The 26,183-nt window shown below is 42.2% G+C and overlaps 1 protein-coding gene across 1 annotated transcript; it reads right to left on the bottom strand.

Annotated features, from left to right (window-relative positions):
• Positions 1-569: 569 nt before the first annotated feature.
• Positions 570-17,219, bottom strand: sytl5 (synaptotagmin-like 5; the record flags this gene model as incomplete). Its single annotated transcript, XM_079276898.1, has 17 exons — positions 570-2,895; positions 3,626-3,834; positions 4,001-4,139; positions 4,836-4,944; positions 5,064-5,225; positions 5,329-5,431; positions 5,637-5,815; positions 7,024-7,089; positions 9,832-9,927; positions 10,560-10,660; positions 13,454-13,583; positions 13,694-13,793; positions 14,158-14,298; positions 15,339-15,450; positions 15,541-15,653; positions 16,798-17,013; positions 17,101-17,219. The coding sequence occupies 17 exons, from the start codon at positions 17,217-17,219 to the stop codon at positions 2,753-2,755; spliced, it is 2,238 nt and encodes a 745-aa protein (XP_079133024.1). The 3' UTR covers positions 570-2,752.
• Positions 17,220-26,183: the final 8,964 nt, after the last annotated feature.

A 26,183-nucleotide genomic window follows, 5' to 3' on the forward strand; every position in this document is an offset into this window, starting at 1 on the left:
GTTCTCAATAAGCACTACTGCTCTTCAGGAAAAGAAGCCTCGACATCTGACCTTGTTATGCATTCATTCACAGGTTTCTCCTGATTGGATAATTGGAACGACAGGTCGAAGATAATGAGTGTCATTCAGTAAGCACTTGTCCAAACATCCAATACCAAAAAAACTGCAGAATATAAAAGTAGACACAGTTATTGAAATAAAACGAAAGTGTCTGAAATCAATTCCCTCATTCAGGCCTTGGTGTAGTGTTGCTTGGGAAGGATTTGATAAAAATTCTACTTTTTTATTGGATGTTGTTTTTTATCAGAGAGTTGTATGTCTGTTGTATATCAGAGAGTTGTATGTATATATGTTGTATGTCCTACACCACAACAACTACATTTATACTTTTGTGGCTCTTTGGATAAAATAACTTATTTTTAATTTTTCTGGCTGTACACAAAGACAGCACTTAATAACTCATCCAAATAGTTTGATATAGGACACATTCTCAGACAGAAAAGCAAAGAGTCTATGGAAAGATGTTTATTTTCCAAAATGACAGATTTGCGACAAAATAGGTTTGAATACAGAGTTTGATGCTTGCAAACCAGACAACAGAGATAGTACATGCAGTAAATCAAGAGTTTCTTCAGTAATCGGGTATTGCACGAGCCTCTCATCTAAAGTATGTTGTACAGTAAACACCATGTATTATTACTATAATTGTGCAGTGTGAAACCGTTGTGCTTCGGGACTTCAGAGCAGAGGACAAGCGGCGCAACAAAATTGGCATTGCACATGAGAAATGGTTCAGGGTTTAACTTTTGAATGGTTATTTTGAAATTTGTGAAATATCGCAGGAGGGCGGATGGCAGAGCCCCGGGCAACAGGGACAAGGTGACTGCCACTGCATCATTATTAGGCTCCCCCTGAGACGAAGGCAGCTCGCCTCAGTGCTGACTCACTCTACACACGGCCTCTGTCTCAGGGTTCCTGCACTTTCTCTTCTGAGTGTAAAATGATATATTTATCAGTGCGTTACGTACCTTCCTTTTGTTCTTCTACCGCTGTTTTCTCTAATGCCATGCAGTTTCTATAATCCCACTGATACAGTGTTATGATCATTTACATTGAAGTTAATTATTGTGTAATCTTTCTAGATTCTTTTTTTCTGAGTAATTAAGAACTCTTGTTCCTGCAAGTACATTTTTCAACACCGTCAAGCGAGTCGATTATTGGTCAACAGAAAATAATTTGCCAACAATTTTGCTTTCAATTAACTGGTCGTCATTTATCAAGCCACGAGCTACAGCCATGCTAGCAGCTCTGTGAGGCTGAGCATAAGCACAGTGGAGCTTTGAGCTAATTGCTAACATCAGCATGCTAACATGCTCAGAAAAACAATGCAATGATGTTTAACATGTATAATGTTTACCATGTTAACCAACTTTGTTGAGCATGCTAGTATTTGCCAATTAGCGCTAAACACAAACATTGTCATTCGTTTTGACCTGATAAAAACGTGGAAGACACATCAGTTATTAGCCTAGAATTCACTTGTGCACAATTTCATGACAATCAATTAAAGTCGTTGAGATATTTTACTCAAAACCACAAATATCAACCTCATGGTGGCGCTAAAGTCATGTCCACTAAAGTCATTAGCATTCATTGACTGGGATCCTTAAATGTCTGAACAAAATATAATGACAATCCCTCAAATCGTTGTTGACTGACCATCAATAAAGTCGCGAGCGTGGCTAAAAATGCTCCACATTTGATTGTTCCAGCTCCTCAAATGTGAGGATTTGTTATCTTGTGCTGTTTCATTTCATTGTAAATTGAGTGTCTTTGGGTTGGAAACTGTTTGTTGAAGACGTCAGCTGGAGAATATTTGATGGCCACTTTTCACACATTTTCTGGCATTTTTCAAAATGACTAATTGAGTGATTGAAATCCACAAATCATCCACAAAGTTAGCTGCAGTCCTTGTTTTTTTAGTATATTCAGTATAATCAGTATTTATATTTTCACCCCACATACAATATCAGAGCAGCCTGTAGGAGGATACTCCATTATTAATCATATTTTCCCTCATAAAGTGATCGAAAAGAACGCTTGTAAATAAAACATGGTCACTACTTTGGAGAGGGCAGTGAAGATTAACGGAGATGAGAAGTTCTTCAAAAGTGCTACTATTGTAATTTCAACTAAGTTGTTTTCCTCAGTAATAATTAAGTCGTACTTGAGTAAGACAGTAGCACAAGAACTCGTCACTCTCCACCTCTGTTTATAAGGGAATGACTCTCAGCATCTTCATGCGAACCAGGATGCAGCTGGTTGCTTATAAAGGGAATGTCTAAGTCTCTACATTGTTGAGCAGAGCCGGGTCTAACGCCTTACAAAAGGCCTCCGCCAGCTGTAACTACATGCAGATATGACTCTGGTTCATGAAGCACAGGGACGAAGACGGACACATCAGGAGTCACACCGTGTGCTTATTCGACTAGGTAAGTTACATAGAACATGTTTTTCATATACAATGGTAAACAGTAGTGCTTTGTCAAAGACTAGATGCTTTGGAGGGCGGGGTAGGCTGTTGACACATGTGGATGTAAGGCTTGACTGGCTGCACAGGGCCTCTCATGGGGAAAGAATGAGGAAGCACGGTCTCTATTCCCTAATGAGCATTTGAGTCCTGGACACTTTTTTTTTTTCTCAACCGTTCCACTTTCGTCTCCAGCTCTCTCCTTCTGTAATTCGGTCCAGTTTATGTGTTGCACTTGCGCATGCTGGATCGTAGCATCAGAGTACACTCATGAGGGACTTCTGGGTTTTCAATCATGCGTTGCCACAACTGCTGTTCCTCCCCGTTTGAGTCCATCCAGTCTACCTCATTACCATAGCTTTTGCCTTGAGGGGAAGAGAGACAAAGACATAAATATTAGTTTTCCTTTGTTATATATATAGCGAGCCCTGAGGAAATGAATGCCCGCTCAACACTTTTGGATATTAGATGAAGGGATATCTGTAGTTAACTTTATACATTAACGAATTAAGTTTTCATGTTGTGCCATGCAAACAACCGACGTGGGTTTACAATACATAGATCCAGAATATGTGGCTCCTTTAAAAACGCACACAAATTTAATAACCATTCCAATTGTTCATCATCGATAAGCCAGAATATTTCAGGGTTTTGTCAGACTACTTCATGGAAAATAGACACACCAAAATCATCATAGTGTGTAAAATACAAAAGGAAATGGGCCTCAGTTTACATTTCTCCCAAATCACAGAGCTCACACAATTTGTTCTTCAATCTGCAAAAATCAATCGCGAGTGGTAGAATACCGGTCTTTCAAGTGAGACTGCACTTATGCCTCAGGACTTTTGTTTGGTATGCATACATGTCCTTCATTGAGGTTCCTCACAATAGGTTTTAAGCCACTTTTCTTCAAATCTGATTAAAAGCTTATTTTTATGGAGTAAACATGACAGCACAGATTATTCACGCAGATAAGCCTCAGCCTCCTCAAAGTTTCAGTAAAGTCATTGAGCAAATGGAGAAGTGTGCAAAGTTTCAGAGGCTTTTTCAAGACTTTGAGCTTATAATGGCTTGTGCAGTAAAGCTTTCACACACCTGTGCCAGCTCCGAGCCTGACTCCTCCCAGGAAGACGTTGCTGTTCAGGGCTTCTTTGTCCCACACGGTGAGCTCCAGGCAGACGTTGTTGAGGTCTCCTGGCTGCAGGCCGCAGTAGGTGAAGGTGTGGTTCCACTGCGGGTTCACAGTGCGTCGCTCCACCACCGTCTTGTGCTTGGTTGACTTGTTGCTGTCAGGGAGGAGATATCTGAGAAAAAGAATACAACTTTACTTTACAATTCTCTTATTTGCCAAGAATCGTGGCTTTAAAAGTGAGTCGATTTGACCAATTTTACAAATGTGCCCCTCTTCTGTAAAACTGGTCACCAGGCTCCCATTCAGAAGTTTCCAACCCCCTGAAGAGACTGTCTCACCCTTTCACAAAAGCATCTGAAGTGCCTCCAGACTTGACCGCAGTTAGATTTTTGGCTCCTTTGACCAGCAGCTCCACCATGCCCCCTTTAGGCAGAGTGAAGCTGCTCGTCTTCTTGCTTTTCAGGAAGCCCTTCTTCACTGAGAGAGGAGGGAAGCAGACACACAGAAAGAACAAACAATCGTCATTTCGAAGGTTTCAGTTTATTTACGTGTTGCGTGTTATTTACCTTGAGAAACAAAACAAGTTTGTAGCAAAATGCTTGAAATAACGAGGAAAACGCATGCCGCACAGACACACACATGCACTTTGTATGTACATAGGCAAAGCACAAACTCAGGACATGTATACTTATACAATCATCACATGGGTTTAACACAGAAAGTGTAACCTATATTTAGGTTTCAACAAACCACAAATGTAAGGTAGATAGAAATTCAACCCACAGACACAATCAAAACGGTCTATTTCTTTTACATCTCAGCCTCACTCTCGCAGGAGCACTAATTAGAGACGGGGAATAGAATTATGATAAATTCTTACATTAAATTGTGTGGAAACATATTTTATAGTTTGGGCGGGTAAGGGAAGTGCTTCATTTTAGATATAGCTCTAAGTTGGAAAGAATATATATATTCAACCCTGTTACCAAGCAGCATCCCACTGGCCGGTCACTCATTATTATGAACTCACGCTGTGCAGCCAAAGATTGATCAAACCCACAAAAACCAAATATGTCACAGTGAGTTTTGGAGAAACTCTTTTAAAAAACACAATTTGAGTTAAAACATGATATATAATATAATATATATTGGCCATCGCACTTATGAATGTACCTTGTACTTGGTCCAGCGGCAGCGTGAGGTTTTTCTCTGCAGGTATGTACTTCAACACGACAGTCAGTTCTCCTTTATACTGCATTGAGGAGTCTATATTGCCCTCCGCCTACACAAACATAGTTCAACGTCATTAACAATCCTCTCAACCACTTGTCTTTGTGCCTGTTTCTATAACGTAGAAGGAAAAAACAACATGTGTGACAACGCTCTGATTGTGGTTTCTACCTTGGGCAGCAGAGCGTACCAGTCCTCCGTTTGGGAATCAAACTCCCAGGAGTCAAAGGTCAGCTCCACCTCTCCCAGGAAGCTGTTGTGTCCAAACCGGTCGTGGTGCCACACCGAGACCTGCAGCGTTCGAGTCTCCAGCTGAGAGTGGCTGATCACGTACTGCACAACACAGCAAAAACACGAGCTTAATGATATAAAAGTTTGGAATTCTTGCAACTTGATATCACATTTCTAGTCGATTGATTTTGTTTCAGCCACTGACCCTCAGATTCTCATTGAAAACAGGGTTAATGGTGTTGGCCTTGATGCTCGTCTTCCTCTTGCTCTGCCGTGACGTATCTGGCAGCAGGTACGTCTTCACATACCTGCCATGAAAAAAGACACAGCGACTCAGTCGGGCTCCACAGGAGGAGATGCACACTATTTGTTCTTGTTTAATCCAACAACGTGAAACATCACCTGCCCCTGAATTACTTGTATGCTAAACGCATCCCGGACCAGTCACATTACTCCGAAAATAAAAGTGAAAACTATTTTTCAAGAAGACTAATGGTGTTGTTGAACTCTCACGTGTCCGTGCGTTGCCTCTTCTCATCTCCCGTGGCCAGGTTGTGGCACTCTTTCACCAGGACGTTGAGAGCGCCGGTCTTGTAGCTGTAGCTGATGTTCAGCAGGATCTCGCCGCTCACCCGGGCGTTGCCATAGTCACCAGTCTCACTGTACATGCTCATCATGCTGTTTATACTACTCTGTTAGGCAAAGAACAAAGACAAGAGAGGTGGAGATGTAGGAGGGGGAGAAGGTCAAGGAGTGTTGGAGAGGTGAGGACGGAACACGACACATGAGGTACGAAGCATTAAAGAGAAACGGGGGAAAGATAAAGAAAACAACGACATCTAAAGTATTACAGAACGCTGATGAAACAAGGTAGAAATGAAACAGTAGCAGCTCTTTATGAACTTCAGTCTGTGGCAGAGCATGGTGATGTTGAGGGTAAGACTCATGGAAACAGAATCACATTTTACGTTGCCACAACTGCAGCCCCACACGGTTGTATACTGTAGACTTCAAAGGATTCAGTGGCTGATGATGAATGCATATGAAAGAATGTGTAACAGAAAGGAAAGCCTGACCACATTGTTTTATAAATGAACAAGTGAAAGGATGAGGTGGAAGTACATACGTGGCACAGATTTCCATGTGGGATTTATGCTTTTTATAGTTTCTCTCAGTGTTCTATGTTTCTCTCTTTTCCTTTTCTCTGAGAGAGTGACTTTGACCATTCCCTATCGAGCAACGTGCCAATCATTTCCTTGATTAACCTCTTGATTGTTTGGTCTTTGAAATGTCAGAAAATGGTGACAAATACCTGTCACAGTTTTTAAAAGTTTAAGAGACTGTCTTTAAAATTGCTTATTTGTTGGAAGAGTGGAAGTTGCCAGTCATGTGGTTTTATTATTACCTGTACCATCCAGACAGATTGGCTGTCCAACAGTGAGTTTCATAGATTGCCAAATTAGAGACATTGAAAAGCACATTTTGCCCCCTCATGTTGTGTACCTGCAAAACCTATTTCATGGACAAAAGACTCCATTCATTACAAACCCAGCAGGTGATTTTTTTTCTGGCACACATGGCTGTTGTAGCTTTGGACAGGATTTAAATGGTGTAATCCACTGATAATAATATTGCTGTCTGGAGAGCATCAGAATTGAGCCACACTGTGTTCCCTCACTTATATCCTGCTTGGAGCCAGCGTGATTAATGACCAACAGTTGAATGTAGGGAGCGTAGACTTAATGGAAAGAGATGTAGCTCCCATCACATTTAAACAAACTCAGTATACATTAATGAATGCCAGAGATTTGTGGTCTGATACTTTTCTGCTGCATTTGACTGTTTTATCATAGAGTGGTGAATATAAATGCATGCACAGACGTGGAAAGGGAAGACTCACAGTCTCAGCATCTGAGTCGGGGATATTGAGGTACCCCCACCTTCTCTCTGAGCCAGGAGTGGAAGACTAGCAGCAGATTCATGTATGAGATAGAGAGGATGGAGGGAAGGAAGGAGGGAAGGAAGGAAGAAAAAAGTGGAGAAGGAGACAGGTCTGTGATCTTTGATGAGCTAGTCATAGATGCAGGCCCCGAGCACATACAACCCCCCCCCCCCCCCCCCCCCGAGGAGGAGATACAGAAACCCAGTTTACAGGAGCACAGCCAGACCCAGAAACACATGGTTACCATGGTGATGATCAGATAAAACCAGAGATTACAACTCATCTGGAACCACTGGACACACATGCACACAGGGAAACAGTCAGAACGAGGAAGCTGTGTAGTTTATGTCTATGTTATGTCTTTGATTTTCATAATTAATTCTAGTCACAGTGTTGTAGCCCAAGTGATGAGAGAGACTGTTCGTCAACTGTTTGATGAACTGCTTGCAACTCAACGACTCTAAGACGGAGGTCCTAGTTATTGCTCCAGAGGAGTTTGTCCCCATGATCAGGCAGATTATTAGTCCACTCTCCTCTGCTTCCCATTGCAACCTGCGCAATCTTGGGATTTTCTTTGATCGATCCATGTCGTTTGACCCTCATGTTAAGCAGCTGTCCAGGTCATGTTTCTTCCATCTAAGAAATATTAGTAAACTGAGATCTGTAGTATCAACACCTGAATTAGAAATGATCATACACACATTTATCTCTTCACGCATTGACGACTGCAACTCACTTTTCACATCACTCAGTGTATCTGCTCTTAACCGTCTGCAGGTCATCCAAAACGCTGCCGCCAGATTACTCACCAGGACAAACCGACGGTCTCACATCACCCCCGTACTCCGATCTCTCCACTGGCTTCCTGTAGCATCTCGGATACACTTCAAAATTCTCACCATCACTTACAGAGCACTTCACGGTCAGGCTCCGACTTATGTAGCTGATCTACTTCGCCCCTATTCACCCGCCCGCACTCTCAGGTCAAACGCTCTAGGTCTTCTGTCAGTCCCACGCACACGATGTAAGAGCCGTGGTGACCGAGCCTTTGAGGCAGTGGCCCCGAGGCTCTGGAATGCTCTGCCTGCAACTCTGCGCCTCGCAGATACTGTGGATACTTTTAAAAGCCAGCTCAAAACCCACCTGTTTAGGCTGGCGTTTGTGTAAAAGTAAACCCATGTCCTAGACCTGCTCTTAAAATATGTTTTACATTTTTATTTTATTTTTTATTACTTTTTATTTTATTTTTTAATTTTCTCTGTGTAGATAATTTATTGACCCTAGGGTCACATTGTGTTTTTTATGCTTTTAAATGTCTGCTCTGTTCAGCACTTTGTGATACTACTGTCTGTGAAAAGCGCTATATAAATAAAATTCATTCATTCATGAATTGTCATTACATTTTGTACAGACATTAATGGTCCCCAGAGGATGAATCCTATTGACTTTTTATCCAGCTCCACCTGCAGGTTGATGTGGTTTTAAATGAAATGTCTCGACAACTATTGGGTGGATTAAATTGATCCACTACTTGTTTTGTGACCAAAGACCTACAAAACTAATAACATTCCCATTAGTCTCAGCTGTTATACTGACAGATGTTTCTATTATTTACGATTATTATTTTGTCCATCCCATTTATATAAATGAGAGTAGTCTAAATAATATAAATACCTGGACAATGCAATACAATTCAACAGCACCACAAACTGCATCCGCCATAATAACCATACAGATGGATCTACACCTCTCTTCAACAGTTGTAACAAAAACTGAACATTGTAACCTTTGCAAATGTAGGATTAATTACAGACAGTTGGCTCTAGTGGTACTTAACAAACTGGCTAATATGGTGTACGTGTATTGCTCATTCTGATTCATCAGTAAAGCTGAATAAATAGAATAACAATAAAGGTTTCTCTAAAGCTGGAAAAACACAATCTAACCGGTGATAGAAAGTGCAATATTCAATAAATGGCACAAATACTCCGTTGTGAAATCATTATCTATCCAAAGCCCTCCATGAGGTGAATCATGTAACAGCAGGCTGAGTATATTAAAGCTCGATTCAACTATCTGCATAATGTCCCTCATCACCTCCTTCCTCTTCCATTCATACTGAAAACAGAAGCTCAGCGACGGCTCTTAGTCATCAATGAGATGAAATGATAAATGACAGACAGGCAGGACGTCTGTCTCGCCTGTTTTCCTGTGGAGTTCTCAAATTGAACTCACCCTCACACACACACACACACACACCAAGTGACCATGTTAACTGTGCTCAAGGCCCAATTGTAAATATGGGAAATCAAGATTTGAGATATGTGACAATATGCAACAGCATTGACACACATATCTAAAAACTTGAGCACGTAAAACTATCAGCATAGCTAGATACCACTAGGGGTCGATGAGGTAATATCCAGGTTAATCTACCTAATAATATACCAAAAAAACAACGACATACACAACATCAAAGTACCTTGAAACGTGTGTATTCTCACTCACGCAACAGTAATCCTTCACATTATGGTACTACAAGTTAGTTTATGTATCCGCAGCAGGCTTTCTAAGTGTGCAGGGCCAGAGGAAATTGCTCACACCATGTTTACACAGTCAACAACAGTACGCAGACGGCTGACTCACACATCAGGTGCCGGTGAGTGTATGAGCACATGTTTGTACTGTATGTGAACACACATCACTTCCCAGAATCTGCTTTTTGATATTGTTATGTTTGCACTAGGTTTTTTTTACGGGTGTTACCGTTGACAGTGCGTTGCTGAAGCGTCGGTTGGCAGTCTTACTGTGAGCTGACATCAGGGCATCGATGTCTTCCTCCGCATCCTCATCAGAAAACTCCTGCGGATGACAGCATTCAGATTTAATCAAAGAGGAAATGCTATCTGGGAAGCTGGCCAAAGCGTCTTTGTACAAAGTACAGTTTTCCACACAGCAGCTCTGTGTGGGAGGATGCAGCCAGCTTCCATAAATTCAACCAGACAAGTCAGGGCAGAGTGTGGTAATTTACTTCATGTTTTTCACGCGCAAAAATCAAAATGTCATTGGGTTTCCATTAAACTTGTGAGAATGAATGGATGAGTAAAAAATGGAATGCGTGTGTGTGTATGTGAGTGCCTGCACTGTGAATGCAAATTACCATTCAATAAAAACGAGACAAAGCAGCCCTATACTGACCATCAGATCCTCCACCTGTTTTCAGCCTACAGCCGTTTAGATGCTTGTCATGCTCTTTGAAGTGAGCTCTGGGGAGAAATTAACATTCAGCCCCACATCTGACGCCTCCCGTTGAGTTCATCAGCTCAGATCCTGAGCTTAATATGGACACACAGTATAGTAGATCTATGTATTAAAAGGTTACTGAAAAATCGATGTGTTTGTGGTCCTGCGGTGAATTTGTAACAGAAACCAAATCTGTGTGCATGCAGAGTTAGAGCTGAAGGAGGAAGAAGGAAAGGGCTGAAGCGGCTTACTGCTTCGTTGAGCCCGGGGACCGAACGGCTCCTGAGACTGAAGGCGTCGTCGCTGGGTTCAGAACCAGGACCTGACAGGTCCATCTCCGAGCGACTGTGATCTGGAGCAGGAAGGGAGGAAAGAGAGGCGGGGGAGTCAGAAAGACCAAAGAAAAAATAGTTTGAACGGAGTGAGGGGCCGGAAGGCAAATACAGACACAATACAAGCAGACAGTAAAAGAGAGCAACTAATGATTCTCTCCAGGTGGTGTGAACTTTACTCTCCATATAACAGTGACAATATAACTATTTGTACCTTATATAATTAGCTCAGTGCTTTACATTGAGAGAAAACTGAGAGCAGTTCGAAAAAAAGCTGATCATGTAAAAGATGCCTTTCACTTCTAGTCGGTAGCTACAATAACTAGATTTCATCAGTAAGTTAGCGAACTAACGAAGCTCATGTTAGCGACATGAGTAAGTCAAAAACGTTTGACTTTTTAATGTTTTCAGCTGACTTCTAAAACACACATTTGATGACTGGATTCATGATATCATGCTGAAAGAGAGGGTCTAAAGCAGGGGTGTCAAACATACGGCCCGCGGGCCGGATCCGGCCCACTGCGTCATTTAATGTGGCCCGCGAATCCGCCAGCCAAAAAAAAAAAAAAAAAGTAAAAAAGAGTTTAAAAAACTTTAAAAAATTTAAAGTTAGATGTGAAAATAAAAATATCCCCATGGTCGAAATTATGAGATAGAAAGTCGAAGTGATGAGATAGCATGTGTGCCGACATTAAAACTATCACAACAGGTGGACAGGAGATGCAACAACCCATAAAGAGGATTTCCAACAAGTGATCGTGCCTTTCTCAACATGCGTACTTCTCTGCACTTGTGAACTCGTGGACTTGTGAAATGTCATCAGTGCCCAAGTACTGTTCCAATTCAAAGTTCACATCGAGCCAAGCACGGTCCTAATGCCCGGATGTGGCTCCGCCCATTTTACCGGGGATGCATCGGAGGTGACTTGTCTGTACTTGGGACAGCCAAATATCCCAGAATGCATTTTGTACCAGCAACAGTAAACAATGGCGGAGGAGAAATCACACAACTGGAAGTTGAAACTTTCAAAATACTACTGTTGTTAAGTCACAGAAAATAATTTTAGGATGTTTTGAGGCGAGAAGTTAGTTGTTTAAGCATTTAAGTTGACCATTCACGCCGCCGGTCTCGCCGGGGGCTATTTGTGTTCATTCGCAGTGGACGCGCCGGAGAGGGGGCGTGGCTTATCGCCCTGAAAGCCGTTCAACTGTCCGCCATTAACCATGGAAAAAAGAACCTATTTCTGCTTAGTAGGTGTTGTGGAAGTCAACAACGGGAAGTCAACAACGGGAAACTAAACTAAATATATTAGGAGAAGTTACATTTACAACCGGCCCTTTGAGGGCGACCGTGATGCTGATGCGGCCCCAGAGTGGAAATGAGTTTGACACCCCTGGTCTAAAGCAAACAGGTCACAGGCAAATACCAGCAGGTTCGCCAGTTGATTATCCATGTACAGATGTTAGAAGAGTACACAACTGTGTGTTGTAGGCCTTGGCAATATGTTTCTCATCACACCCAATTTTAATCGATTTTCATTCTTAAAAAAAAGCTTGGCCTACAAAAGAAAAGGAATTATTAGCTTTAACCGAACTAAACTTTAAAAAGAAAAAACAAAATTAAACATATGTTATTCTACATGCCCACACACACACACACACACACACACACACACACACACACACACACACACACACACACACACACACACACACACACACACACACACTAAAGAACCGGTCTGATGTGGCACTATAGAGAAGTATTTCTTGGACAGATTACAGTGAATGTGCATTGGATGTGTTTCTAATATGGTTTCTATTCACAAAACTCTCCAATGTTGGTTGCAACGCCGACACACTGTCCTATATCTTTGCTCTAAATGTTGTATATTGCACCTTCAACGGATTCTTAGCTAGCCAGACATGCTAACAATTGCAGTTTATGCCAGTTTAATATTTTTCTAACACTTTGCTTTGCTTCAGAAACTCTTTGTGTACAGATTAAACATATAATATGTCTCTGTAGAGCTAGCTGGAAGGCATACTTTTGAACTTTGGAGATAGCATAGCAGTCCTTATGATGAGCAAATATTCGCCACGTGGCTCATGCTCCACACGTAACACAAAGACATGAGATTGATATAGATCTTTTCATCTAACTCAGAGAAAGAGATAAAGTGAGTAGGTGCATTTCCCAAAGTAAGTGATCTCAAATACATTTGGGCAAAAAAAAAGAGGGAAGATGAGTAAGATTTTGAAATTGATGAGCAGTGTAAATAAGATGGCAAACTGGAAATACAAGGACACAACAAAATGACTCGCTATACTGTTTAATACTGAGTATATGATCTGACACATCTGTGGGCGTAAGTGGCGATCCTCCTCTTTTCCAGCTAATGGCACTAATTGAGCCATTTGAATAAAAGTTCTGACACACTTCTTAGCAGCTGTTGTTAGTGGAGATAAAGGATCTGAAACTGAGACAAAGTGGAGAGTTGAACTCGTAAAGAAGAGCAGCAGACAGTGACGGGGGTGTAAGTTAATAATGTTATTCGTGCACACGTCACATCTGCTCCTCACAGACGGAGACATTTCGTCCTTTATGAGATCTAAGTTTGCGAGCAGCTGAGTATTTTTGCACAGCTCTGGCTCGACTGTATAACATCACCTTTGATATGATACGGCTGCCTCGAACACATCCTGAGACTGTGATTCAAATATTGAAATTGTTGTGAGCTGTGAAGCTGTGAGACAACAGCAGGAGTCATGTTTGCTCCAATGTGAAGCAAAAAAATTAAATGACTGTGATACCTGATGAAACCGAGGCCCTGGACACAGAAATTGTCGGGGTGCCCGAATTTGTCCTGTGATGGTCAGTGGCTTTTTTCTCAGGCGCACTGTCACTGGAGTGTACACTGGCAACGCTCTCCGCTCCATCAGGCTGCGTGCAGAAACAAATGCAACACACCCAAGCTGTTAAAATAACAATTTCAACCGCACAATTTCCCCAGTGTGTTGCTGTACGTGTGTTTGTGTGTATCAGTTGCTGACCCTGACCCTCCGGTTGTCGCTGAGAGTGTCCGGAGTTCGGAAACGCAGGTTGTTGGGTACAGTGGGCATCCCTGAGGACTCCAAGGCCTCGGCACCGCCCCTGAAAACCGCAAAGAAACCAGTCATCCCATGATATTCCCTTCATCTTTCATCATCAAATAACATCAATTAGTCTTACGTAGTTGTGTAACACTTTTGGGAAACAACCTTCCTGAGGCTCTTTGGCTTCATAAATAACATTTACTGAAACATCAATAGATTTGTTAAAGTCACTGACATCTCACTTGACTTTTCTTTGTGGCTTATTTCTCTTTTGATTCTTTGCACTTTCCATCTCGCTTTAATTAAATCCTCATTAAATCTCTGTGGGACTGTATTCTGATGATAAAAATATAATTTGAAATATTTGTATGTAAGTGGTATGTAGCACACAGTTCAGTCTGTTCATAGGTAAGGATGGACACCTGTTGGAACGTGGACTCGGTGCCGAGCGAACACTTCTTACGCTGTGAGCGTCTCCAGCCGAAACAGATTTGACACCGACGGTGTCGACTCCATTCTCCGGCTTCAAGGCCGGTCGGCTGCCTTTCTTATCCATCTTCATCCTTCCACACACACACACACACACACACACACACACACACACACACACACACACACACACACACACACACACACACACACACACACACACACAGGAAGCCTGTTATCTACCGTTTACTGGAGATATTCAGTCATGTCCATAATTGCAGAGTTATTACACTGTGTCTCTCTGCTTTATCAAGATTATCTAAGTCACAACTCTACAGTTTGCATCCTGCAGAGGAAATCTAGTAAAGGATGCCGGTACATTATTTTGATTAATTATTTCCACAGAAAGAAGGTGGCTTCCTGACCTGTTTGTTGAAATATGTTGTTAGTTAGCAGAATTAAAAATGAATGTCAATGTTTGTCTGAATTTCAGGAGCAGGACCACACCTCAGCCACTCGCCCACTTCCGGCCACGCTCCTATAAATACCTACCCACTCTAAGCCTCGGCACACTCGAGTTTTCTGCACCCCACCCTCCCTCCCTCTTGTTAATGGTTATCTCCCACATTGCATTTCATATCCACTGTTCATACTGTTTATAATGTCTATATTGCTATACTACTCATACTGTTTTTCTTTTCATTATTTATCTGTCATCTATACTGTTAGTTATCTAGCGCACTGCACCTTACTGCTTCTATTTGCACTTTTGGTCAGATGCTAAAACTGCATTTCGTTGTACTAGTGCTCCTTGCAATGACAATAAAGTTGAATCTGAATCTGATATAAAAGTCCACTTTTTTCGCTCTGAGTGCGTCCAAGAGTAGAGTGCAGCCAAGATGTGGAGCGGTGCATTCAAAGTCTCTGTAAAATCATACGAGTATCCCCTCGATCTTTTCTAATGCCTTTTGTACTGAGGCGAGTTCTCAACACACTGCAGATTTCTTTCAAATGCCGGTTGAGATGATTTTATCCTGTGCACTCTGTTTACTGCATATCTTGCATATCTCATGTGTTCATGTTGTGTTATTCCCTCAGCAAATCCTCAAATATTCAGAACATGTATGTGTTTGCATGAACTTAAACTGAGCTGTTTTGTTCTTCCTCTGCTTACCCTTTCCTCCTGGCACCGATGTTAAGTATTGCACTTCTGTTGGATTTCGGGGTGTCGGGTCCCTCAGACTCAGAAGGGTTTGACAGGTTTTCTGTTGACTTTATGTCTGTGACTGGTAATCAAAAACAGCGTTCAGTATATCCTACACTACTCCACATAATCAATATGGTTTGTGGAACAGGACATTAGTGGTGAAACTCACTGGTCGGGCTACTCATGATTGTCTGTTTGATCACGTCGCTGCTCGGCACTCCCTGCACAAAGCGCTTGGACCGCTCCTCCAGGAACCACTCTCCTGTTACCACCTTCAGCTCCCTGCAAACACACAAACATTACTGGGAGCCCCAACATACAAAAGTCCGCCCAAACTAAGATATCGTCAATCAGTGAGTTATCAGTGTTTCTGCAGTGTTCAATAAGTAAAATGTAAGACTTTTAAAGACGTTTTTTTATATAATTTAGGACCTGTTTCACAGTCATACCGGCCAAAGTTAGAAAAATATTAACGAACCAGTAGGGATGATAAGATGAAGAATAATTTACCAAGTGCAAGAAGGTTATATTCACAACACATTGTTGTCAGTACTTCCTGTACTCACTGTATATAACAATAATTCATAATCATATCATTAATTAAACATTAGACACGAACTGGAACTGAATAAACAGCAGAAAATGGACAGATGGATAGTGTGTGAAACAACTGGGGATTTTCTTTCCCAAAAACATTTTATAACTAACATTACTGACTACTGCAGGCTGCAAAATACATTGAGATCAAATTAAGTTTCCCTCTGGCCTTTTGTTTTACGACTGTTCAGGACCTGCAGATACCCTGGATAAAGATTGATTCGTGTGACCACTTTCTCTCCTTCTGCTGGAGTCTCCCTAATTCAGTCCATTTCTTCATTTCTTTCTGTGGCGCACATGTGTAGTTGGAGAGAACATTGCTACTAGCACACAAGCAAAAGAGTTTTACTTCTCACACAAATACATTTCGTGGTCACAGTGTGATTGTTCAGACCGGCGGCAGTGGAGGACTTGGTATGCTACAGTATTTCTGGGATTTATTTTATTTTTATTGTGTGAATGTTGAGAGCACAGAGCGACTTTCAACAACAGGCACACAACCCTGTTTACCAGTAATTCTTCTGAACAGTTCATTGTAGCAGAGCTGTGAATATATCTCACATTACTTCTTTGTCTAGAATGTATAAACCCCCAAAGTGGGTGCAATAAAAAAAAAAATGTAGTGCTCAAGAGGGTTTTTAGGGGGGTTGGTCATTATTATTTTAAGCCCTGTAGAAGATGACAGCACTGAAACACTGAAACACCCGAAGCCCTCACTGACAAATGGAGACAGATGTGGTGTCATTAACCATCTGATCCGAACCATCTGGAGTCAATTGCTCTTCTAAACAACAAACTGTTTTTGATGCCTGCAAGGCATCGCACTTACGAGATCTTGGCACAAACGTTACATCTCCACTGCTGTCTTTTGGGAGATGTATCGCGGCAGTCGTCGCAGACGCGCAGCTGACACTCCTTGCAGAGATCTCCGCGGCCGAAGATGAGGCCCAAAGTCTTCAGGCAACGAGCGCACTGTCGCTCCTCCACCTCCTGGGGCCGACGGGACCCTTTCCGTTTGATCTCCAGCAGCTCATTCTTCAGCTTCCTGCAGGCAAGATAGAAGAAAATATCAAGGGCCATTAAGAAAACTCCGTAGTATGAACGTTAAAACTCGCAAGACCGAAGTCCTCACCGTATCCTCTTATCCTCTCGCTTCCTCAATTTCTCATCTTTCTGCAGCACCTTCAGGATCATGTGTCTTTCATGTTCCAGGAGATAGGAGAGGTTGAGATCCTCCCCGACCTGCTCCATTTGTCCCTCAGTGTACACTTGGCACCAAAGCAAAGATGTTCCAGGAAAGACGTCTGAATGAGCTACATTATGCTTCAAAAAGCTCCTCTTTCTGTAATTTTCTGCTCACGATTGGGTTGTTTAGCGCTAGCATAGTCCGAACTTTGTCCCTTTGTTCCTCCTGTGACCTTCTGTTTCTTAGGGAAGCTGACAAGAGCTGACCACTCTCAGGAAGCCTAGATGAGGTCAAACAGACACAATAGAAAGTTAGTAAAACATGACTGACATTAATAACTCATTAATAAAAAAATCTAATTTCAAATGTTTATTAAAGCATTTATTAAAATAACACAATGATTTACAAGATGACAAGAGGAAGCACAAGTAATTGGTAGACATTCGAGAGCTCGACAGCAGCTTAACAAGCTCCCAATTAGGCTCCAAGCCTGACATTCAGAGCACAACAACCACATCTCTCAGCTTCTATTAGCAAAGCTCTATCTTTCCTGAAATTCATGACAAGACAAGGTCTAATTATCTGCACACCTGAATGTCAATGCACTCAGCTAAATAACATTAATTTGGCAGATACTTTTGTACAAAGGGGGATGGAAATGTCAGTCTGCAGGCCCCCCACTTTTGATCCGGACTGAAATATCTCAACAACTTGGATGGATCTAGGGCTGCCCGGCTTAGTCAATAAGTCGACTAATCGATCTCTTTGGTCTTAGACAACTAATATTTCTTCAGTCGATTAGTCAGTATTAATGCAGTGACTTGTTTCTAAGAAACCTATCCGCACAAGATTTAAAGTTGTGCTTTTGTGTGATTCTTTGTTGGGAATCTGACATCTGTCTATTAAACCAACTAATCTATATGTCGACAAAATCTTATACATTTTAGTCAAATAAGAATTTCTTTGGTCGTTCTTTGGTTTGAACGCTACACATGAACACACTCGATTCGCAATCTAGCTGCTATGCCTGATCAGTTGAACTACCGCTAATAACCTGATTTGCACAAAAGTTGCCATCCATGCTTTCAATAACACCGACCATGAAGATCAGAAACTAATATATATGGGAGGACAGAGACAGAATTCTGCCAGTGCTTGTGTAAATTAAGTTGGGAAATAAAAATTGAATGGAGTGGAGGGATCTGCATAAGCCCACACCAGCCTCCTTCAGTTCTTATTCATTACTGTCTCTTTCATCCTCGCCCTTTCTTCTCTTGCCTCTTCCCTTCACTTAACATGAATTAGCACTAATGAACATCATCTCAGCTTCATTTGCAACCAAAGGCACACCATGACATCAGCGATTATGGCGTTTGAAGCTGAACTGCAGCTGCATTGTAGCCGATGAAGAGATCTTTCTTCACCTTGAGCATTAGATGGAGATTTAAAGAAACCTTTGCATTTAAAATACTCAACTGCTGAATATAAATAACCCTTACGATTCACTGACTGTGACTTCTCTTGGAAGACGAGGCAACTTTAGCACATTTCAGCAACAAGGCAATGCAAAGCGTTTTTCCGGCAACCACAAAAGGCCTTCCTTAGGGTGTAACCTTACTTTTGGTCTTATCTGTGTTGGGCATCACCCGAGGTTGCACCAGAAACCACCTTCGCTGTGGTGCTGTGGGGGTTTACACCACAGTGTTATTATCTCAAATCGAATGGTCAACCACTCACGTCAACAGTGGACAAGACTAAGAGTTTACAGCGATACTAAAGTTTTCCCAATATTTCCAAATTTGGAAGTTTTCCAAAATGGAATCTTATGTTAAAATAAATCCTGTTCGTCAAACTAATGGTGGTTTATGGCATAAGCTGAGTACCATCATTATTTTATACTAATGTATGGGTTTAGAAATCTGAATTAAATTACAAATAATAGTTTATTTAGTTTTTAGTATTTATTAAATCTGCTACCAGCGACAGAATACACAAACACATGCATAGACTGCCAGTTGTCCTCACTCAAACACTCATGTCTGCGTGGGACAGAGATGCAGTCCAAGTGTCCAACTGATCCACTTCTGCCAGGTTTATAGGTGCACCAGGACTGTTGCATTGAACTACATTAGTTTTGGCTAGGTTTTTAAAAAACTGGCAAGTGGTAGTGTATGTAAAGCAAGGAAGTCAAAAATGCAGACTATAACCACACAGACAATTCTGGTAGCCAAGCAACGGTGCCACATGATACTCCTGGCTTACTGGACTGGCTTCAACAATCAATAAAGCAAAACTAATATTTATCTAAGCATCTTTCACATTACAGTTGTGCTGTGACAGCACAACAGTATCTCGGTGTTTAAATTGTGTGCTGCAGTAGGCTTGTGTGCTGCAGTAGGCTTGTGTCCTGACGCCTGACCCTCCCTGAGTACACACTGCACACATTCCCGCTGCCGCTGAGCAAACACGAGTCATGAGACAGTTCAACTTTGGCTGAGTGGCGGAAACGTACTCGTTTCTCATCTATGAACAAATAACAAAGCAAAGCAAAGCAAAGCTCGGCCTTGACCTTCTCAACACAGTGCTGGGAACGTTTTCATCTTTTCCACAATTCCCATCGTTCAAACATGGAATGGATCGTTTTGTCACAGAGTCTGTGCTCCACCAGATGGGGGCAGATCTGGCCACAAAGCCACATTGTAATCTAACTTGGTGTTTTGTAACTATGTGGCATTTTACCGCCTGTCAGTGTGGTGTGTTTCTGCAGGTGGCCGGGCTTACAGACAGCAGAACCAATCTGCCAATTAAAGACCGCAGGTGTGCTGGGAGCAGCTGGACTCCAGTTGGCAGAGACGCAAAGTAGACTTGGATGAGAAATGACCATGGGATAATATACACGTTATCAATAAAATGCATTCATTACTGAACAGTCAATGGGCGGACGGAGGAACGGAGATACCAGGTAAAATATGAGTGTTTCAGTGATGAACCAGGCCACACCTGGACTGTGTGTAGCTCAATACTGGACTGTTCTGCTAGAAGGAAAACCTTCAAATGTAAATTGTTTCATGAGGAAAACAGTGTAAGATGTTCAAACCCCCACACTTTTCTAGTTACCTCTGTGATCATTTTCAATGCCATTATATTGCTACAGTGCTGCATTTTGGCATCTCACCATAAGATAAAAAAAAGTTGTCCCCTCCAGCCATCAATGCTCCTGTGATTCAAACAACTAACATCTGTCCTCTCCAGGTGCTGTACATTGTGTCGTGCATTGACATTGCAATACAATACAAACACAGATGGGGCTGGTGAGACCTCTTGAAGCTGACATTATGCTGCTAACTGGAACTCTGGTTTAACTGGAAGTCTTTGTGAATGTGATTTGGGCCCTTGAGCGTTACGCTGCACACAACACACGTCTGAGTATACGCCCACATCCGAACTAACTCACAAAGTGAAGAAGCAAATGAGAGGAGCATGTCCATTCCTTTAACTGTTCTCCAGTTTCTTCCCGCAGTCCAAAGACATGCCGGTTCAGTTGCAACTCAAAATGATCGTGAATGTGAATAGTTGTCTGTGTCTATGTGTCAGCCCTGTGATTGGTACACCGCCCCCACATTTTAAATTGAAAATTCATCAGCTATGACTACAGCTTTAGTCTTGTTATATCAGCACAGATCTTTTTTGCCTTAAAGATAATGAATAAATCACACAGTCGCTCTTTAACCTTGTGTCAGCAGAATCTTCTTTTCCAGATAATTTATGTTTTCTAGCATCTTCACTACCACGCAATGTTGACAGAGGTGGCGAAAGTGTGAAGAGCATCAATAAGTTATCATCAACAATAAGTTATACAAATTATACAAGCTCCATGTAACAGACAGCTGCACAAGTCTGTTCACCTTTACTCTGTCGAGATGTTGTTTCTTTCCGAGGTAGGTAGGAGCTACACACCATGGCTCTCCTTCGTTTTAATGTATAGCCCTGACATCTCCCTGTGGTAGGTACGTTTTCCTCCTGAATCATTAATGTCAGACGGCAGTAGACGGATGATGAGTGGCAGAGAGCGTCTGCTTTGGTCATTTCTGCTCTATCAAGTAGGGGCTGTTTTCTTTCACTTAAATTGCCATCCAACATCCATGCATATGCTGCATTCAAGCCATGTGGGAGATACCATAATTACCAGTTTACTGTGACTTGTATCACATCAACATTTAAGTCGTGATGACAACTGAAAGAAAAACTCAAATATGTCCAATTTGGTGCTAAATTATATGGAAGCGCTGGATGACAAAAGTCTGTAATTCAAGGTAATGAAACGCTTAATCTGGCGGTACAATATATATTTCAACCATCATTGAATTGACCCTGCTTATCAGCATTGTCTATGTAGCCAAAGCACTATATTAACAGATTTCGGAGATAAATATCATGACAATGACAGATGTAGCTGATGATCAAAGAACAGCAACTCTCAGCAGACGAAGTAGAAGGACGAGATGAGGCACAAAGCCTTTCAGGCCAATCCGATTTACCCACAATGAGTCGAAATCAGTGTCTCTAGTCTACAGACTGAGAGTGCTCGTCATAAAGCAGTAAGCAAGCTGCTTCAGAGTGCAGTGCAGGTTGTGACAAAGATCCATATGGATGATGTTGCACCTCAAAATGGTTTCCAGCTTGCACAGCTTATCTCAATTTAAAATAAATGAATCAAATAAGACTCATCCAGCCATCTCAGCCGTGTAACTTCCTGCATTTAATCTGCTTCCTGGGATCGGATGTGGGAACTGTGTTCACAGCGAGGTGTGAAATCAATAGGCGGCCGCCGCTCTCGCGGAGAGCTCGAGATGAGATCTGGCGTGCTGGAGGAGACTGGCGAGGTTTCTGGGCAGAGACATTGGGATGGAGGAGGCGGCACGTTCACTTTTATATGACGGGTTTTACAGAGTGGAAAGTATCCCTGCTTATGAGTACTTTTCACTGAAGTGGTGACCCCTCCGTCTCTCTTTTTCTGTTGCTTGCATCGTTGCTCTCAGACACACACACACACACACACACAATACCTCAGGGAAGATAAGATATCCGCACCACTGCAGTGCTCTAATAACCCTTTCTCTCAGCCTGGAGACCTGTCAGACACTCTGTCTATGTCACTGCTAATCAAGCAAGGAGCTGTCTGCAAATACTCCTCTTCATCCTGCGGACTCTCTGCCTGTCAATAACTCTGCTGAAACACAGAGACCATCGTGGTTGGTGAATCAGAATCCAATTTGAAACCTTAATTACTTGGCAGGCTCAAAGGTAATGAAGCAACTGAAGACAGCAAAATAAATAACTCACCTCCGTCAAGCCTGCCACTTTGCATAACGCTGACTTGCCTTCTGTCGTCACCCGATTTGGCCTTTTGTTTCTGATTAGAAGTCTACAGGGACGGTGAAGATGTCAAACTGCAGCTGAGGGAAATATCCAGCAGAACAACAACCAATCCTTTGCCCTTTTCTCTAAAACTGGCTGTCGACAAATTGTACAGCCCAGGAGAGAGGGTCGACTCTGTAAAGGCTGGGGTACGCTTGAAACAAACTGTTTTACGTGTCTGAAGGCAAAATTGATTGTAGTTGTTCAAATGGGCTTAATAACTCGGCTGTACACATGAAATCTGATGTAAGTGAACAATTATAAAAGAGAGAGAAGTTGAAACGCTGCGTGCTTTCTCCACACTCCCATTACTGCGGGAAGTTGGCGTGAATGTTAGATTGTCGAATCCAGCTCCCCCAATTCCAACTTTGGAAAGATCTTTGACCGTCAGACAAGGACTACAGTTGAAGCATAAAGACACTTTGCATCTGACAATATTTTATCTTTCTGAAACGGACATTCCAACAATGACTTTTCCTGTCTACAAACGTGTGAAACACCATGAATGCCTTTTTTTAGGAGAGCCAGTCAGAAGGTGTGCGCTGTTTTCCCCATTTGAGAGATTATTGTGTCTCGCCCCTCTCTGTGACAGCCGTCTTTTCATCCCCATGGCTTCGAGCGAGGCTCTTCATAGCAATGATCTCGTCTCCACCCTCTCTGAGCTCTGGTGTGGCCGTTCGGAACAACAAAAAACACTTCCGACGTCCATTGTACAAACTACTTTGTTTCAAGCATAATGACTACTGCAGATCCCCACCCAATTTTCAGTACTCCACTTGAGTACAGTTTTGAGGTATTACTTGTGTATTTTCATTTCATGCCATTTCATGCCATACTTATAGTCCTCTTAATTTCAGAAGGAATAATTTAACTTTTTACTCCACGTCAAATATCTGACAGCTTTAGCTACTAGGATTAAGGAGCTACTGTAAGGATTTTACATTAAAAAACATGCAATGAGCCAACGATCAATCAAACCATGCACCAGTATACCAAATTATTAAAACTAGTTGCACCTCGACCACCTTTAGTATAATAGTAAGCCTACACAATAATATAACACTCCAAGTGGCCATCAATTATTACTGTTGACATTTTGCATACTTTTGCTTAAAGGACCAGTGTGTAGGATTAAAGAAGGTGATATACATCAGTCATGTGCGCATAGCGTTGCCTTGCATATCCTGCATCTGCTTGGAGTGTTGGTTGTGTGCATAGTCAGAAACCAAGACTCTCTCAAGAGCCAGTGTTTGGTTTGTGTGTTCTTGGCTACTGTCGAAACATGGAGGACCAGCTCCATGTGAAGATCCGAAGGCCACATTCCAAGCTAACGAAAACACAACAATTATTAGTTGTAAAACATAATAACTAATATTATATTCCATTTCCTGCCATAGATCCCCCTAAATCCTACACATTGATTGAAGATACATTTGAAAAGCAAGCATTTGTGATATATTTTTCTACTACTTAATATTTCCTCCTCAAGGCCTTTCAGAGTTCCTTCTCAACCACGACCAACATTTAAAATGATGACATGTCAGGGCCACCGTAACATTACAACTCTCACGGGAGCCGTCAATAGTAATGACTTATCAAGCCTGCAGGCCTCCACAGTTCCCTGCAGGGCTCAATGGAACAGAAAATAGGAAAAAACAAACTAACGGAGTTAGTGCTTCTAAAAACCTCATCTGCAGCTTCCTGTTAGCTGTCCTCCTTCCAATTTCTGATTCTTTCACCTTCACTGAACACTCCTGCGTCAGTCGAATCTGAATGCTGCTTGATTGTCCTCGCACTGATGGGCTGTTTGTGTCATTTCACCCACCAATTAAGAGGAAAGGGCAGCGTGGGCTTCGGAAAAGGCTGCCACAGACCACAGACCAGCAGAGAGAAGGCACAGCGCCAGAGACGGAAAATAGATCATTTGGTTTCGGTCATGTTGTGATGCTGGTTGTGACCGGAGAAATCAAAGACTACCAGGAAGACAATATCAGATCTGGACTTCAGCAAGAAAGTTAAATCAAACACAAAGAAGAAACGTTTCTTCCCCTCAGAGATAAAAACACATCAGTAGTTCTGTGGTCTCTGTTGCATGAAGCGAATATTTCTGAAAAATTGCTTCATTAAAAAATAGTTACGTTAAAATTGCATCACCAAAGATGAAAAGGACTCAGATCATTTCCTGAGCTGTGAAGTCTAAAGCCAAGACAGTTTCCTGATTTTTTATATTTCATATAATACAGAGATTACCAAGACTAACAAGCACCACTCACACAAATAATAACTGATGTGGCTTATTATATTCTAAATGATTCTAAAATTTGTCCACCACTAATTTGGGGGTAAAATTGGTTTTAATCTGTGCAGCGACTGCCTGGCGTGAGAATCTAGCGCCATGTTTGAGACTCTGATTTAGTCACAGTGTTTTGAGCTAAACGCTAACATCATCATGCTGATGATGCTGATTGGTATCATATTTACCATGTTCACCATCATATTTTAGCACGCTAATATTTTCTGATTAGCACTTCAGCACAGCTGAAGCTGGTGAGAATATTGTTAGTTTTGCAGGTATTTAGTCATGAACTGAAATATTGGACAGGTTCCAATTTCATTTCATGGCATGATTACCAGCTGCACATAGCCGGCAACTGGCCTTGGGGAGCGTGTGTGCTCAGGATTCTTTGTTCCCCAGCTCAATATCCCTGCTACATGACACAACACCTTTCAAAGGGTTTTATGTTCTCGGCAATGTTTTGTCCAGAGGTCAATTGTTCAACGTATGTTTCCCTGAGTCAACATGTTCAAATCCCCCACCTACAGATTACAGCCTACTGATGTTACAGTCCTTGAAACCAACACGATCTCCATGGGTGAACGGATTTAAACCATTCGAACTGCATTTGTATTGCACTGCATTCATTTCTTTAGAGCAGGGATTCCCAAAGTGGGGTGCGCGCACCCCTGGGGGTGCGCGAGCTGCCTCTAGGGGGTGCGCGAGAGGAAAAGTGTAATGGCGGTCTGATGGTGTAATAATATTAAATATTAAAAAACCGTCAGGTGGGACATCTGAAGCTATCAGTCGTAAAAGAGGAGAGGGACAGAGAGAGAGAGAGGAATCGGAGGCGAGGGGAACGGAGAGGTGCAGCACAGACAAATCGGGAGCACATCGGCCCATCGCGGAGTCAAGGTGAAAAAGAGGAAACGAGAGTGAGCATCAGACTGGGAAAAAAAAGAGGGAATATGATGAAAAGTATCTGTGTCTGGGCTTCACTTGGATTGGCAACGCAGATTGCCCAAAGCCACAGTGCGTGGTGTGCAGTGAGGCTCTGGCTAACAGTCTGAAGCTCTTATTTACGTCGCCACCTGAACACCAAGCATGCCAGTGCAAGTCAAAAGCCCCTTACATTGTTTATATCGAAATTGGAGGAGTTATAAAACAGCCAAAAACAACTGCAGTCTCATTCATGTGTTGGGTCTATAAATGACGCACTACGGGCTTCATATCTGGTCACAGAATAGCGAGAAAGGGGCTACCGCACACAATCACTGAAGACGTGAGCTTGCCAGCTGCCAGAGAGATGGTGGAATGTATGATTGGGGAGAAAGAA

This window comes from Melanostigma gelatinosum, assembly GCF_949748355.1.
Source record: "Melanostigma gelatinosum genome assembly, chromosome: 10".
NCBI classification, from domain to species: Eukaryota; Metazoa; Chordata; class Actinopteri; order Perciformes; family Zoarcidae; genus Melanostigma; species Melanostigma gelatinosum.